At 40.7% G+C, this 15,680-nt stretch overlaps 1 protein-coding gene across 6 annotated transcripts in view; it reads left to right on the forward strand.

Moving 5' to 3' along the window:
• RCBTB1 (RCC1 and BTB domain containing protein 1) overlaps positions 1-15,680 on the forward strand; it is a 56,475-nt gene that overhangs the window by 17,443 nt on the left and 23,352 nt on the right. For 5 of the 6 annotated variants that reach the window (XR_006962061.1, XR_006962058.1, XM_047079456.1 and 2 more), the window contains exons 2-6: positions 753-828; positions 948-1,114; positions 1,707-1,857; positions 11,829-11,995; positions 15,236-15,394. Coding sequence is in view for 4 of the 6 variants with exons in the window: in XM_047079456.1 (XP_046935412.1) it covers positions 989-1,114; positions 1,707-1,857; positions 11,829-11,995; positions 15,236-15,394 (603 nt within the window). In the remaining 2 variants the exon portion in view is untranslated. Of the gene's footprint in view, positions 1-752; positions 829-944; positions 1,115-1,706; positions 1,858-11,828; positions 11,996-15,235; positions 15,395-15,680 lie in introns of all 6 variants that reach the window. The other variant, XM_047079434.1, reaches the window with a different exon arrangement.

Here is a 15,680-nt window from a genome sequence, read left to right on the forward strand (position 1 = left end):
ACCCTAGAAGAAATTGGGGCCATGACCAGGATTCTTTGTGTAAAACTCCTTAAACAGGTCAAGTTTAGAATTTTATGTTAACATATATAATACATGTCTACTTTTTATAGGATACTATCTAAGCTAATTGCTACTTGCATGAAGGCTATAGTCATTAGTTTGAACACCAAGATTAGAGTGAATTGTCTTCCCTTGTTCATATAATAACTTTTTTCAATGTGAAATACAATCTGTAATTATGTAGAAAATGTAATCATAGAAATTAGGATCAGAATATAATACTTACGTTTCATTCAGTATATCTTAGTCTATTGCTTCTTAATATTTTTGCCACTCTAGACTTAGTGAGGAATGTCCCATTCCCATCATTAAACAGTGGCTTTGTGTGGCAGTGATTTTCTACAAGAGATGGGGGTCTTTGAGTGTAATCTGGCGGTGGTGGTGGGAGAGTGGGGAGGTAGAGGTAACGATTCTGATTTGTAGAACATTCACGGGTGCACACACACACACTTTCCCTCTCCCTCTCTCTCAGGCAAGAATTCACTGTCTTAGACAAACTAGTATTGTAACCTTTATCTCAATATTCTAAGGAAAAAAATCCTGATGAGAGACCCTGGTTCTATCCAGTTAGTATGGTTTCTCTCCATTACCTGCTGTCTGGTTGCAAATAAGCGTGTATGTAACAGATAAACACCGACTTTAAGTGGGCAAGACAAACAACTGGTTCTAGCAAGTTGTACCTGTCATTGCAGGGAAGGGCCCAGGTTTGACCGTGGAGGAAGGATTGGACAGGTTGCCGGGGAAAGTGAGTGATCCATTCAACCAGAGGTAACCGTTTCTTTTGGAATTAGCTTTTATTTCCTTTTATTAACAGTGTCTTTTTTTTTTTTTTTTTTTAAGTTAGCATAGTGGTTGATTTTCCCTTGGTATTCTTTTTGTCGTAGCAGAGATGTCAGCTTATTTATAGGAATTACTTGAAGTCAGAGTCATGGTGGATGTAGGAAAGTGGCCAATCTTCACTCTGCTCTCACCTCAAGAAATTGCATCTATTCGGAAAGCATGTGTCTTTGGCACCTCAGCCAATGAAGCACTGTACGTTACTGACAATGATGAGGTAAGAATCTCTCAAAACCCAGAGTGTAATTTTAGGGGGTGAGCTTTAAAATGTGCAGTTTGAAGACCAAGAAAAGGTTGTGGCCAGTTGATCTTTCCAAAATGCAAGCTTACTCATATCGGTCTCTGTTTTGAAATATTTTCAGTGGAAGATCCATAGACACATTCATTTCACTTTCCCTGGTATGTTTTTTGGTTCTTTATTCCCTTAGCCCTTACCTTTCCCACCAGTCTTTCTCCTACCAGTATCCTAGATGTATCCAGCAAGGCCCCCCTCCTTGTCTTCTGAAAAGGTTGTGGATAAAAGAACCTGAAATTCTAGAAGACCGTGTCTTTGATATAATTTCTCTCTTCTTGCAGTTTCTTGATTTGATACCCCTCAACCCTGTACTAGTCTGAATTTCATAGTACAGCCAAACATTCTGCAACTGAAGTAATGTCAGCACAGGTTGAGTTTTTCTTCATCTGATCAGTCTCTTCCTACCTACTGAGCTGTCACACTGAACTTGAGTGTGTCTTATTTTCAGGGTGGAGAGGGGAGCCTTTGTGTAACTTTAGTCCGAGTGATTCAGACAAAACTATTTGTTTTCTAGGTCTTTGTATTTGGACTGAACTATAGTAACTGTCTAGGAACTGGAGATAACCAGAGTACACTTGTACCCAAAAAGCTGGAAGCCTTATGTGGAAAGAAGATTAAAAGCCTTAGTTATGGGAGTGGACCACATGTTCTTCTCAGCACTGAAGGTAAAGAGGGAACAAAGTCAGCTTTTCAGTTTGTGAGAAATCAAGTATTGATTCTAAGCTAAGGGGAGATGGGGCCGTTTGAAATAATCTTGAATGGTTTATTTCTTAATTTCTGAGAACTGTACCAAACTGGTAAAAGTTAAACATTTCAGTCTAACTCTGGAACAGAGTACGGCTTGCAAATTAGGCAAACGTTAGAATACTTACGTAAAGTTGTGGAAGATTAGATACAGCAGATGAAGTGGGCCTTCAGCCTAGTTTTTCACTGGTTTTATATTAGCAAGGGCAACTTTCAGGTTTTACTTGGTACATTTTTATAAAGACAACATAATGCTGATTTCCCTTTCAGTGTGTAGTTTCTGAATCTCAAATTTAAGAAATCTTAGTTTATTCCCTGACATTCATGTGTGTGCCATATGGAAAGAATGGAGGATAGATTCTTTTCCTTTTAATCTCTGCTTCCCCAAGATTAAGACTATACATTTCTTCTTTGGTAATTTATCCCACTGTGGGCAACCAAAACTCTCTGAAATAGGTTATTATATGTAACCTATATCTTCCCTTTGAATTTTAAGCACATTAACTCTTGTGGTCTCTCTAGCAGAGGCCCTCTGCTTTTTGTGGGGAAGTTTTCTGTTTGTTTCTCTGCCGGTCTCCAGACTGAGGAATCACAGCTTTCACAGCTTCCTCGGGTGTTGCCAGAGGTCTTAGTATTGAGCTTTTTAATTACCTCTAACTCCTATCTGAATGCACTCCAAGTTGTCTGGATCTGTCTCAGGCTGTGAGATCCAGATCTGAGAGTGATTGTCTAGTGAGAATATAACTGGTATTGAGTATAATGAGGTGATGATCTCACTTCCGTGTTGTGTAACCATGCTTTCTGGCATCACACTGGCTCTTTCAAGCGGTTACTACTTTGCTGACTGGTTCTGCTTGTCATCTGTTATGACCTAATGATTTGATTTTTTTCCTAACAAATATCAATCTTAACTAGTCATTGATTTCTGACTGTAAAAAACTGGGGCAGTTTTTTAGAGCAAACACACTAAAACATATGCATTTAAATTCTTGGTTTTCTACAAAGTGGTGACCTTAGGAAATTACAACTCTTGGAATTATTTTCAGAGTCAGAGCATACATACAGAGTTAACCATCTTGAGTGTTACAATAAAGATAAGCGTAAATAAACATAAAACATAAAAATATAAATATAATAACTGATTTTCTTGTGGGAATACTTTTCTTTTTTGTTAATTTTGATATGCCACTTATATATTTTAAACATGCCCTACATTCAGATATATATATAGTACATATATTGTGCATGTTATATAGTCAAATAGTTTTAATTTGACTATATAGTCAAATAGTTTTAAAACAAATGAACGCTTTAAACCATCAAATATTTTATGGCTTTTGGTAAAACGCAGAAGGACCTCTGCCTCACCCCTCTTCAGTGTAGAAACTGTTCTTCAGAAGGAACCACTTTTAACTCCTTCAGATGTTTAATCTTGTATTTTTAACATGCTTACAACTGTTCTTTCTGAATTTTGAATTTTAGATATTATCCTTCCACTTTTTATAATGGCAGATAGCAGTTAGCTTTATTTCCCCTTCCTTCCTTCCCCTGATCCTTTCAATATAGTGATATCACCATTTTAGTTAAATCGATATTTACATTAGTAGGACTCTGTAAGTGTGGTTTATAGCTGAGCCATCGCCTTTCTGTACCACTGTTTGTTTTCCTGAGGTTCATTCACCCATTTTTCTAAAGGTCTGTCATTATGCGCAAATTGGTCTATACAGCAGTGTTGTGTCTCAGCACATCTGAGCTCATCCAGGTATCTCTGGAGCCCTCCGTCCCCGTGTTCCAGCCTGCCACATGGCTGTCAGCCTAGAACTTCATTCACCATCATCGTGGAGGTCCCTTCACCTTTGTCCTTTCTGGATGCCCTATTTCTTGTGTCCTGTGTCTTCCTCCTGGGATTATACCTTTATTTGAGTGAAACACTTTCTCTAGTAGCTTCCCAAGGAAGAGGGTGTGAGAGAAATCTTTGAGACGCTCTTAAAATGTCTTTATTTTACTCACGAAGATCGCCCACTGGTTTGGCTGGGCTTAAAATTCCTGATTGAAAATCCTATTTCCTCAGAATTTTGAAGTTATTGTGCCTCTTGAGTTTCCGGTTTCTTTTGAGATTCTGATGCCATTCTGACTTTAGCTGGGGTTGTTTATTTTTTGTTTTTTTAATTTTTTTTAATGTTTTTATTTATTTTTGAGACAGAGACAGAGCATGAGCAGGGGAGGGGCAGAGAGAGGGGGAGACACAGAATCTGAAACAGGCTTCAGGCTCTGAGCTGTCAGCACAGAGCCCGACGCAGGGCTCAAACTCACGGACTGTGAGATCATGACCTGAGCTGAAGTCGGACGCTTCACCGACTGAGCCACCCAGACGCCCCCACTTTAGCTGTTTTTGCATATGACTGTTTTTTCCTCTTTGGAAGCTTTAGAGATCTTTTCTTTGTTCCCAGTTTTCTGAAAAAATCATGGTTATGTACTCATGTAGATGATTTTTAATTTATTGTATTGATCATTCTGTTGACTTTCAGTCTGGAAATTCCTTCATTTCTATAGAATATTTTCTTGTCATATTTCATGGGTAATTCCCCTTCTTTGTTTTCTCTGTTGTCTTTTTGGAATTTTTCTTAGAAGGAAGTTAGAGGATTCTGAACTGACCCTCTTAACTTTCTTATATTTTTGCTCCAATCTACTTTTAGGGAAATTTCTTCAGCTTTATCTTACACCCCTTCTCTCACATTTTCACATTTCTGCTGTTACATTCCCCCATTCTCTTTCTTGTTCTCTGAATGTGCCTTTCTAGAGCTTCCTGTCCTGCTTCATGGCCTCACTATATTCTCTGAGCTGGTATAGGTTACTTTCAAGTCATCCTCTGCTCTCTGCTTTCTTTTTTCCTCCCAGATTGCTTTTTTCTCTTTTGTTTTGGTCTCTGACTTTTCTTGTTAGAGGCTTTCTTTATGGGGCACTCAGTCAAGTGTCCAACTTGGGCTCAGGTCATGATCTCACGATTTGTGGGTTCTATCCCCACATTGGGCTCTGTGCTGACAGCTCAGAGCCTGGAGCCTGCTTCACATTCTGTGTCTCTCTCTCCCTCCCTCCCCCCCCCCCCTTTCCCACTTGCACTCTCTCTCTCTCTTTCTCTCAAAAGTAAATAAACATTAAAAAAAAAAACCCAAAAATTTGTGATCCTTGGCTGGCTGTCCACAGGTGGGACACAGGCCCTGATCTACATGCTGGGAATACTGGATTCATGGGTGAGGCTTGTCAAGCACTGAGCTTCACTTTAGGGAGATAATAACTGCTGCATTAGGGATGCTTCCAGTGTCACTCCCAATGTCAGTATATGAGCTTCCATAGGGTGGAATCTTCCAGATTCCGGACCTGGATATGGGTTTTTTTTGCCAGCTTTCCATTAGCAGAGGAAGGGCAAGGATCTATCTCACCGTTCAGTACTGGACTTCCACTTCTGCTTTCCTCACTACAGTGCCTCACAGCTGTCTTCAGGGCCTCTTTAGATTATTCTCCTATCTCATTTTTTTTTTTTTTTTTTTTTTTGTCGTGTTATGTGGGAGAAGGGAGGGAAGGAGGTTTGGGCAGAGGGAGAAGTTGGGCTGTAGTGCAGTTCCAGTAAGAAATTCACAGCTAGTAAGTGCTGTAGGCCTCTTGTCTTGTACAAGCTTCCTGACCCCACAGGAAGAGGATGAGGATTTGGGGTCTGACTGCTTCTGTTCTTAGTTACACTGGCCCTTAAATCATTTCCTGTGTTGCCTGCTTTCTCCAGTCCCTTGGCCTTCCCGAGATTCCAGGGCTGTGATTGGCTTCTTCTTTTGCAGATGTACGTGTCACCTTCTCTGGTTGGCTGTGTTACCACACCCACCTGCTTCCTATCTTCCAAAATTTTGTTGACCTCTCTCCAGTTGTATTTTCTTCTTTATTCTCTTTTTTTTTTTTTAAACTTTTAATGTTTTATTTATTCTTGAGAGAGAGAGAGAGAGCATGAGCGAGGGAGGGGCAGAGAGAGAGGGAGACACAGAATCCAAAGCAGGCTCCAGGCTCCGAGCTGTCAGCACAGAGCCTGACGCGGGGCTCAAACTCACAAGCAGTGTGAGATCATGACCTGAGCTGAAGTCGGACGCTTAACCGACTGAGCCACCCAGGCACCCCCCTTCTTTATTGTTCTTTTTGTCCTCAACTGTTTATGCCTTTTTTTTTTTTTTTCCCCTTCACTATCATTTCAGTAGGATTTGGGGACAGAATAAATTCAATTCTCCATGCTTTACTGACTTGTGAGCTATTTCTAAAAGACATTTTAGGAATGTTTTGATCAATACTACATTATTACATTGAAAATCTAGGATGTGAGAGCAATCTGGCTGTGATGTCTGTCACTGCATTGATTGCCAGAGTTGATACAGCTGATCTGGCTGGGTAGGCGGGCGTCCCCTTTTTCCCTTACCTGCTCCATGTGTGTGTCCCTCCCAAAGCTGGCACTTGGTGGAAGAGGACGACCTTCCCCGATGGAGGAGATCCTTTCTTCAGTCAAGGGTATATAGGTAGTTGTGCTACCCTGCTAGAGCCTCCAGACAAGCTCTCAAGGTCCATTTATAGGAGAACGTAGGGTAGTCAGGCTTCCAAGACTCCAGACATACCCAGATGAGGCGCTGCATGCGGCACCTTTAAAAAATAAAATCTAGTCCCATCTGGTGACTACTCTGAAGATCTATATTCACTTAGTATTATTGCTTTACATACAGACCTAGGGCTTGGGGATTTCTTTTTTGTCTTCTAAAGTAAGTTAAATTAGGTTACCTATAAAATTAGTTGTTTGTGATCACTTCTCCAATCCGTGTCCGGTCTCTGAAGGCCAGCTGCGTTCTCTTGAAGGCCAGAACCTCATGGGGTGCTTCTCTGTGCTCTCCCTTTCCCATGCTCTCCCCACTCCCCACTTCCCACTCTCCCTTCTAGCCTGGTATGGTTTCACTCTCATTGTTTGGTCATTTTGTTCATCTCTTGAACCTCAAGTGATCCTGAAGCTTCATCCCTTGTTTGCCAGAGACGGTGTGGCAAGAGTAGGGCTGGGCAAAGTGGGTGCTGGTGCCCAGTTGAATGGGGTTGCTTTGAAAGCTTCCCTGGGAAATTGGAACTAAGAGCCAACTCAAGAAGCTCACTTTTCCTATGCTTTATCAAGTGAAAAGGGAAGAAATATCTTCATATACTATTTTAAAATAGTAAAATAATACATTAAAGAGAAGGTGATTGCCAGGTGCAAATCTGGAGAGGACTGATGGCTGAGAACAAGCAGCTGGCAGCAGTCCCAGCATCTGGGGAATCAGGTCCTTGATCCTGAGGCTCATCTGGGTGACCCTGCACAACGTTCACTCATTCTCTCCCATGCAGTGTTCAGATTCATGGCTTCCTGTATGTTTGGGGTGTAGCTCCTCCAGGATTCTAGTGGGCCTCTTTTCCTAGGAAAGACTTCCTGGAAGACTGTTAGTGGGATGAATTACAGCCTCTGTGCTGCATGCAGCTGGTATCATGGCCACAAGTAATACTCATTGCGTCCCTCCTCCAGCACTCCTTTTAGAGTCTCTTCACATTTGGCTAGCATGTGGCTCAGGGGGCTAACCTGATTGTGTGATCCAGACTCTCATCCTTGAGGGTTATAGGCCCTTAACCATGCTGTACTCTGGCCATGGCTGCTGTACATTTCTGTTTACCAGTACTGTTGGGCAAATGTGCACCAAAAGCACCAAGTTTCACCTCCTTGCCAAGCATTCCTCTCTTGCCTCCATTATATAATAGCAGTTCTATCTCTTTGTGCCGACTAGGTCAGTTGCCCCTGTCAGGAGGGGACTCCTCTTTTTTCCTGTTGGTTCTTTGACTGGAGGAAAGAACAGTCAGGCCCCTACAGAGGGCCTATGGCAGCCGTAACTTAAAGTTCAGTGGGATTCCTTCTGTGTTCCTAGTGGAAGTGTTTCTGCTTAGGGAACTGGGACTTCTAAACCTATAGAACCTACAATTGCAGGGGCAGGAAGCTCAGATTCCCCAAGTCGGTCGCTGGGAATGTTGGTCAGTAGGGTCACTCATATAATCCACTTTGGTTCCTGGATGCAGGTATTCCACCTGTTAGGGACACAGCACCACGTAGTGGTCACTGAGTTAGAATCTGTGCCTGCAGCTTAGCGTCCCATCCTCACACCATCTCATCTCCAGGCTGATGCATCAGCTGTGCCTTCAGCCAGCTTGTCATTGTTGTGTCAAGCTGGCATCTTTTAGATGTTGCAGTGTATGACATAGGACCAGGAGCCCCATGGCCATGTGAGCACTGCTACATCTCTTTTGCTATAAAGTGGATCCCGTGGTCTGAGGAAATATTTTGTGTAATCAAATACTCTGTGGATTAAATACCCATATTGTTGTGCTAGCTGAGGCCTTGTGGGCAGGAAACGTGTACCCCGGTTATATGTTGATTTCTGTTAATGTGAACAGCTGCTTTTTCCAGGATGAAACGGTCTGTTGGAGTCACCTTGATACCAAATACCTAGTTAGTTTCTGTAAAAGGGCGATGCTATTTCAGGGACTCTGCATTGGTTTTTTTTAATGGCACAGCAGGCATTTGGCGATGGTAGTAGCCGGGTTGAGTAGGAGTCCCTTCTTCTGAATTTGCATTTTCTTCCTAGGAGTGAAGTTGAGTGTCTTTTCATGTGGTTGAGTCATTCACATTTTTTTCCATTGTGCACCATTATCAATTCATATTTCTAGCAGGTTCTTGGTCTTTTTCTTTTGTACTTTTAAAAGCTCTTTTTGTAATAGAGATATTGTCTCTTAGTAATATAAAGTAGAAATATTTCTGCTAATATTTAATTTTTTTCTTTGCCCATGTTTTTTCCATGTAAAGTTTAGAAAATATATAGCTAGATTTATCACTCCTTTTGTTGCTTCTGATTTTGAATCATAGGAAAGTTTTCCCTATGCCCAGGTTATGGAGGAATTGACTAATTTTTTTCTTCCTAATTCTTATATAGTTTTATTTTCCACATTTAAATTTTTTTAATGTTTATTTATTTTTGAAACAGAGAAAGACAGAGCATGAACAGGGGAGGGTCAGAGAGAGGGAGACACAGAATCTGAAGCAGGCTCCAGGCTCGGAGCTGTCAGCACAGAGCCCGACGCGGGGCTCAAACCCACGGACCGTGAGATCATGACCCAGCTGAAGTCAGATGCTTAACCGACTGAGCTACCTAGGCGCCCCTAATGTTTATTTAATTTTGACAGAGAGAGAGAGAGACAGAGCATGAGTGGGGAGGGGCAGAGAGAGAGGGAGACACAGAATCAGAAGCAGACTCCAGGCTCTGAGCAAGATGTCAGCACAGAGCCCCACGTGGGGCTTGAACCCACAGACTGGGAGATCATGACCTGAGCCGAAGTCGGACGTTCAACCGACTGAGCCACCCAGGCGCCCCTTTTTTCCACATTTAAATTTTTGACTCATTAGGAAGTTACTATGTGATGAATGAATCTAATTTTTCAATCTGACACAAGTATCTCAACCCAATTTGTAAAAAGTCCTTTCTCCCGCAAATGACATAGCTTTTTTTTTTTTTAAACTTTATTTTTTAAAATTTACATCCAAATTAGTATGTAGTGAAGCAATGATTTGGGGAGTAGGTTCCTTAATGCCCCTTACCCATTTAGCCCATCCCCCCCTCCCACAACCCCTCCAGCAACCATCAGTTTGTTCTCCATATTTAGGAGTCTCTTGTTTTGTCCCCCTCCCTGTTTTTATATTAGTTTTGTTTCCTTTCCCTTATGTTGATCTATTTTGTCTCTTAAAGTCCTCATATGAGTGAAGTCATATGATTTTTGTCTTTGACTAATTTCATTTAGCATAATACCCTCCAGTTCCATCCATGTAGTTGCAAATGGCAAGATTTCATTCTTTTTGATTGCTGAGTAATACTCCATTGTGTGTATGTGTGTGTATATATATATATATATATATATATATATATACACCATATCTTCTTTATCCATTCATCCATCGATGGACATTTGGGCTCTTTCCATACTTTGGCTATTATTGATAGTGCTGCTATAAATGTGAGGTGCATGTGTCCTTTCAAAACAGCACACCTGTATCCCTTGGATGAATGCCTAGTAGTGCAATTGCTGGGTCGTAGGATAGTTCTATTTTTAGTTTTTTAAGGAACCTCCATACTGTTTTCCAGAGTGGCTGCACTAGCTTGCATTCCCACCAACGATGCAAAAGAGATCCTCTTTCTCTGCATCCTTGCCAACATCTGTTGTTGCCTGAGTTGTTACTGTTAGCCATTCTGACAGGTGTAAGGTGGTATCTCATTGTGGTTTTGATTTTTATTTCCCTGATGATGAGTGATGTTGAGCATTTTTCATGTGTCAGTTGGCCATCTGGATGTCTTCTTTGGAGAAGTGTCTCTTCACCAAATGACATAGCTTTTATTTCTTTATGCAATTGGTTTATTTCTAGAACTTCAGTTTCATTCCACTGGTTTTTCTGTCTTTGACCTAGTATTAATCTAGTTTTAGGCATTTTTTATAGGTTTTAATAACTGGTAGAGCTGTCTTCTTCTTTTCTTGAAGTTTTTCTATTCTCATTTGTTCTTCCCAATGAACTTTCTAATCAGTTTGTTTAGCTCCAAAAAGTAACTTATCATTTCATTCCTTTTATTTTAAATTTACCAATTTACACAGGAAAAGCTAGTACCTTTATGATACTGAGTTTTATTGTCCGAGAACAAGGTATGTATTTCTATTTGTTCAAGTCTGTTTTTCTGTCTCTTAGGAATGAAAACACTCATAGGTTTGGACATTTCTATCGCCTGATATAACTTTACCGTGATATTGTGGATCTTCTTTAGGTATTACACTTTTTCAATCTATGGCCTCATCCTTCTTAGGATGAAATTTCCCGTTTATGGTTTCTGTCTTAATTTCTGTAATAGGGAAGACCTCTTGTGAGCCACACATAATCAAATTCTAGATTAGATAATCAGAAACCTACTTAATTATGAGTACCTTTCCCCTGGTTGCTCAGGGACCATTTCAGTGAGTTAGCAGCCTCACGGTAGCACTTGGATTCCTGCTGTTGCTCTCAGATACCATTATTTCCAGGTCTAGATTGTCCTTAACAGGTCAGGATGTTTTACTACCATGGGAAAGACATGAAAAGAGTGTATAACTTGGGGGTATCTACTCTTGATACTTAGGCATGCTGTGTGAGGAAATGCATGAAACATTGGTACTTCTACAGAGGACACAAAACCGAAAAGTTACTTCTGTCAGAATCCCAAAAAGATAAAGTCATTAGAGAGAAACTGAGCCAGATTTGATGCCAGTAATAGTCTGTTTGAGAGAAGCTTTTGGATTTTTGTATGTAGTATATACAAAAAGTATACCTCTTTTCCTCTGTACTTTGTGAGGGAGAGTCTCTCTCACTCTCTCACAGACACACACACGAATGGTTCCCTGATTTTTGGCAAAATGATAGTTAAGATTAGTGTTAAGCTTTCTTATGTCTTCTACTTTTTGCTTGGTACCTGACACAGAAACCACTGATATGAATCAGTGTGTTCAGAAAGTCTAATTTTTGTATATATAAACTGACTTTTGACCGTAAAGCTGATCTTATTTCTTTGCTTGTATTAAGTCCTTGCTTGAATGATTTTACATTTGTCTATCCTGTTTTCTCATTTGTCCTTCTTTCCTTTACCCCTCATCAGTGGTTACTCTATAGGGAGAAGGAGGCAATGGAAAGAAACGAAGGTTGGAGAATGAGTTGTGTAAAGTCTGGGAAAGAAAGTACAGGGGTTACCTTTCCTTCTTGAGTTCATTCTTTGTGTGTGGCCGTCTTGTATAGATGGAGTTGTTTATGCCTGGGGCCACAATGGATATAGCCAGCTTGGGAATGGGACGACCAACCAAGGCATTGCTCCCATCCAAGTCTGTACCAATCTCTTGATCAAGCAAGTGGTTGAAGTAGCTTGTGGCTCACATCATTCAATGGCTCTGGCAGCTGATGGAGAGGTAAGTGCCCTGCTTTTATTCTTTTTTTTTTTTTTTTTAAACATTCATTTTTTGATAGAGACAGAGTGTGAGTGGAGGAGGGGCAGAGAGAGAGGGAGACACAGAATCTGAAGCAGGCTCCCGGGTCTGAGCTATCAGCACAGAGCCCGACTCAGGGCTCAAACTCATGGACCGTGAGATCATGACCTGAGCTGAAGTCGGACGCTTAACCGACTGAGCCACCCAGGCGCCCCTATTCTTTATTTTTAAATTGTGGTAAAATACACATAATATAAAATTTGCTGTCCTAGCCATTTTTAAGAATTGTGGAAACCAGACCTCAGGATTTGTGAGGACGGCTTTCTGCAGTGGCTTTGTCATCTGCCTGGATTATTGCCATGGTCTCTTTAACCACTTAAATGGTTAGGATGGCAAATTATATATGTATATATTTTTATATCCATTGTGATTTATCGAATGTCAGTTCAGTAACATTAAGTACATTGTTATGTAGCCCTCACCACCAGCCATCTTCAGAACTCTTTATTTTGCAAAGCTAAAGCTGTACCTCCTAATGGTGACTCTCCACTCCCAGCACCTGTGACCACCGTTCTGTCTTCTGTCTCCATGAGTGACTACTCTAGGGACTTCATATGAGTGAAATCATACAGTGTTTGTCTGGTTATGACTGCCTTATTTCACTGGGCATAATGTCCTTAGGGTTCATCCATGTTGTAGCACGTGACAGAACTTCCTTCATTCTTAAGACTGAATAATATCCCATTGTGTGTATATGCCATATTTTGTTTGTTCATCTGTTGGATATTTGGGTTGTTACCAACTTCTGGCTATTGTGAAAGTGCCTTTTAAAAAAATAAAATCATGACCATATTTGTATTTGGTATAGTGTAAACATAGCAGCCCTGTGCACAGCTAAAAACATGTGGGGACACACTCTTTTTCTATGTGATCAGGACCACTCTTTTGATAACAGATTTCAGCCTCAAGGCAGTTGAGTCCCCTGCTCTTTGCTAAGACGACAAATCAGATGTGTATGACAGTGTTCTGTACTTTTGTTTTTTTTAATGACCTCCATCAGTTAAGGTCTGTTTTGTTTTCAGTAATAGTAATGATGTCATAGAAAATAACTTTACCAACATTCCAGTAGGTGCTGTACCTCACCAAGTTAAGGTTGCTCATCTTATTAATTCTACCTTCTAATCTTTGATCTCATTTTGTTTCTATTCATCTATGTAACCATAGGTCAGGTCTTGCTATCTGCCTGGGCTATTGCCATGGTCTCTTTTGTTCCATAGCATTTTATTTTTATCTTATTTTATTTTATATTTTAGTTCATTTCATTTATTTTTAGAGAAAGAGAGCATGAGCGGGGGAGAGGGGCAGAGGGAGAGAGAGAGAGAGAGAGAGAGAGAGAGAGAGAGAGAGAGAGAGAGAATGAATGAATCTTAAGCAGGCTCCACGTTTAGCATGGAGCCCAATGTGGGGCTTGATCCCATGAACCATGAGATCATGACCTGAGCCAAAATCAAGAGTTGGATGCTCAACCGACTGAGCCACCCAGGCACACCATCTGTTTTATTCCGTAGCTTTTTGATTGGTCTACCTGTCAAGTATCACCTCTGTGCCCCCTGTGATTTCTGAAACAGAGATCATATTGTTCTCTTGTTTAGAATCCCTCAGTGTTGTTAACAGTGATTTTACTATGGAGGACAGGGTATGGGTGAAGAAACCAGAGAAGCGGAGGGAGATAAAGGTTTCATGGCTAGGATGTGCTAGACCTAGGCCTAGCACCCAGGTCTTAGGCCCTAAATCCACTGTTTGCTAGTCTGTTTTTAGTTAGTGGAACCTCAGTCCCCATTTTTAAAATGAAAGGCAGCTGCATTACAAGGGAGCTTGGGATATTTGAGAAGTGCCAGAAGAACGGTTGGTTAAAATTAGAATTCCCTAATTTGTACAGCCTGGATTCCTTGTTTATTTTAACTGTAAGTATATGTTACTTTGGATAATTGTGCTAAATATTTGCATTATTATTCTAGATATTCCTGTGAATCCACTTTGAGGAAGTTTTGCAGTTATTTCTTTGTTCCTGTGAAATGAACCTATAGTGCATATTCTTTTAAACCCCAGCTGTAGGTTTTATTATTGTCGCCTGGGGCAGTATCAGACAGGTGAGGGGAGATAGGAAGTGCGACACAAGAAAGAATCATGGAAGCCACACCTCATGATGTGTGAGGACCACTTCCTGCAGACAAATGAAAGGGATGGGTCCTTAGAAATTCTTCTAGTCTTGGAGGAAGTAATTGCCTGGGCTGCCAGCAGCCCCTCCCCTAATTCTCTCTGGTCACACTTTTGTTTGATAGGGTCAGTTGGTAATTAACGTGAGGTGGTTTTTTGTTTTTCATCTTTGTTACTAGATTTTAACAAGCTCAAAGCTCTATTTGTGTCTCTAGAATTCTGGTTTTCACACTATGGCAAATCACAGGCAGGATGCATTTGAGGAGGGGAGCTGCTTGGAGCTGACAGGCAGCAAATGAGAACTGAGAGAAAATAGAACCAAGAATAAGCTAACAACCTGGTGTCATCTCCATAGGGACAAACATCTCTTTAGTACTTGTGAGCCTTACCGTATTATGACAGACACGTGACTGTGATTGATAATTTTAATTGTGATGGTTGTGACTCATCAGGAAAGGTTATATAATGTTCAGTATTGGTGATTAGTGAGACAGGGAAAAAGCATCTTACGATTTTGAAAGCTTTTTGTGGAGGAAAAGAAAAAAAAGAACATCTGTGCCCAAAGAGTTAGGCACATTTTTCATATCACTGCTGCTTTGTGGTATGTACTTTATTTCCTGTTGATGGCAGATTACAAAATCATGTATGGCTGCTATAATTACAGAGGCAGTGTAGCATAGTGGTTAAGAGCACAGCTAGACCTTCTTGGGTTCGGATTCCACGTTTACTACTTATTGGTTGTAGAACCTGAAGCAAGTCACTTAACCTCTCTGTTTCTATTTCCATATATAAAATGGGGGTGAAATAGTATCTACCTCAGGGTCACCCTACAGGATTACTATAGGAATTAATAAGCTAACACATGGAAAGCATTTAGAGCCATGTAGCACATTGTAAATATTCATTAAGTGGGTTTATTTTTATTTCATGATTACTTATGTGCGTCACAGCTAGAATTTTCACCCTAATGCTAATAATTCTTTCTTTTTCCCATGTCTTGTATAGGTATTTGCTTGGGGGTATAACAACTGTGGCCAGGTCGGATCAGGATCTACAACAAATCAACCAACTCCTCGAAAAGTTACAAACTGTTTACATATTAAGAGGGTGGTTGGCATTGCCTGTGGTCAGACCTCATCCATGGCTGTTCTGGACAATGGGGAGGTGAGCTGTCTCTGTACTCTCCCTTCTCCTCACCTCACCTGTCTCACTGAAGTACCTTTTCCTTCTTGAGCATGTATGAGACCATGGAAGGAAGAGTGCTTTGTTTCTAGAGTTTCATTGATAGTTAACTGGTTTCTGATGGAGGAATATCTGGAGGGTGTTTGCTCCTCACTGTGAATTTTCAGATGCCAAGATTGATCTGCAAGTAAGGATCCCAATGTGTCTAAAATTTATTTTTTTGTGTGTGAGATCCAAATAGTCTAATGTTTGTAGGTATTTGTGATTT

The sequence above is a fragment of the Lynx rufus genome, unplaced genomic scaffold, assembly GCF_022079265.1.
Source record: "Lynx rufus isolate CCGP_SWC_20201006 ecotype Redwood Valley unplaced genomic scaffold, mLynRuf1.p SCAF_1, whole genome shotgun sequence".
Classification (NCBI taxonomy): domain Eukaryota; kingdom Metazoa; phylum Chordata; class Mammalia; order Carnivora; family Felidae; genus Lynx; species Lynx rufus.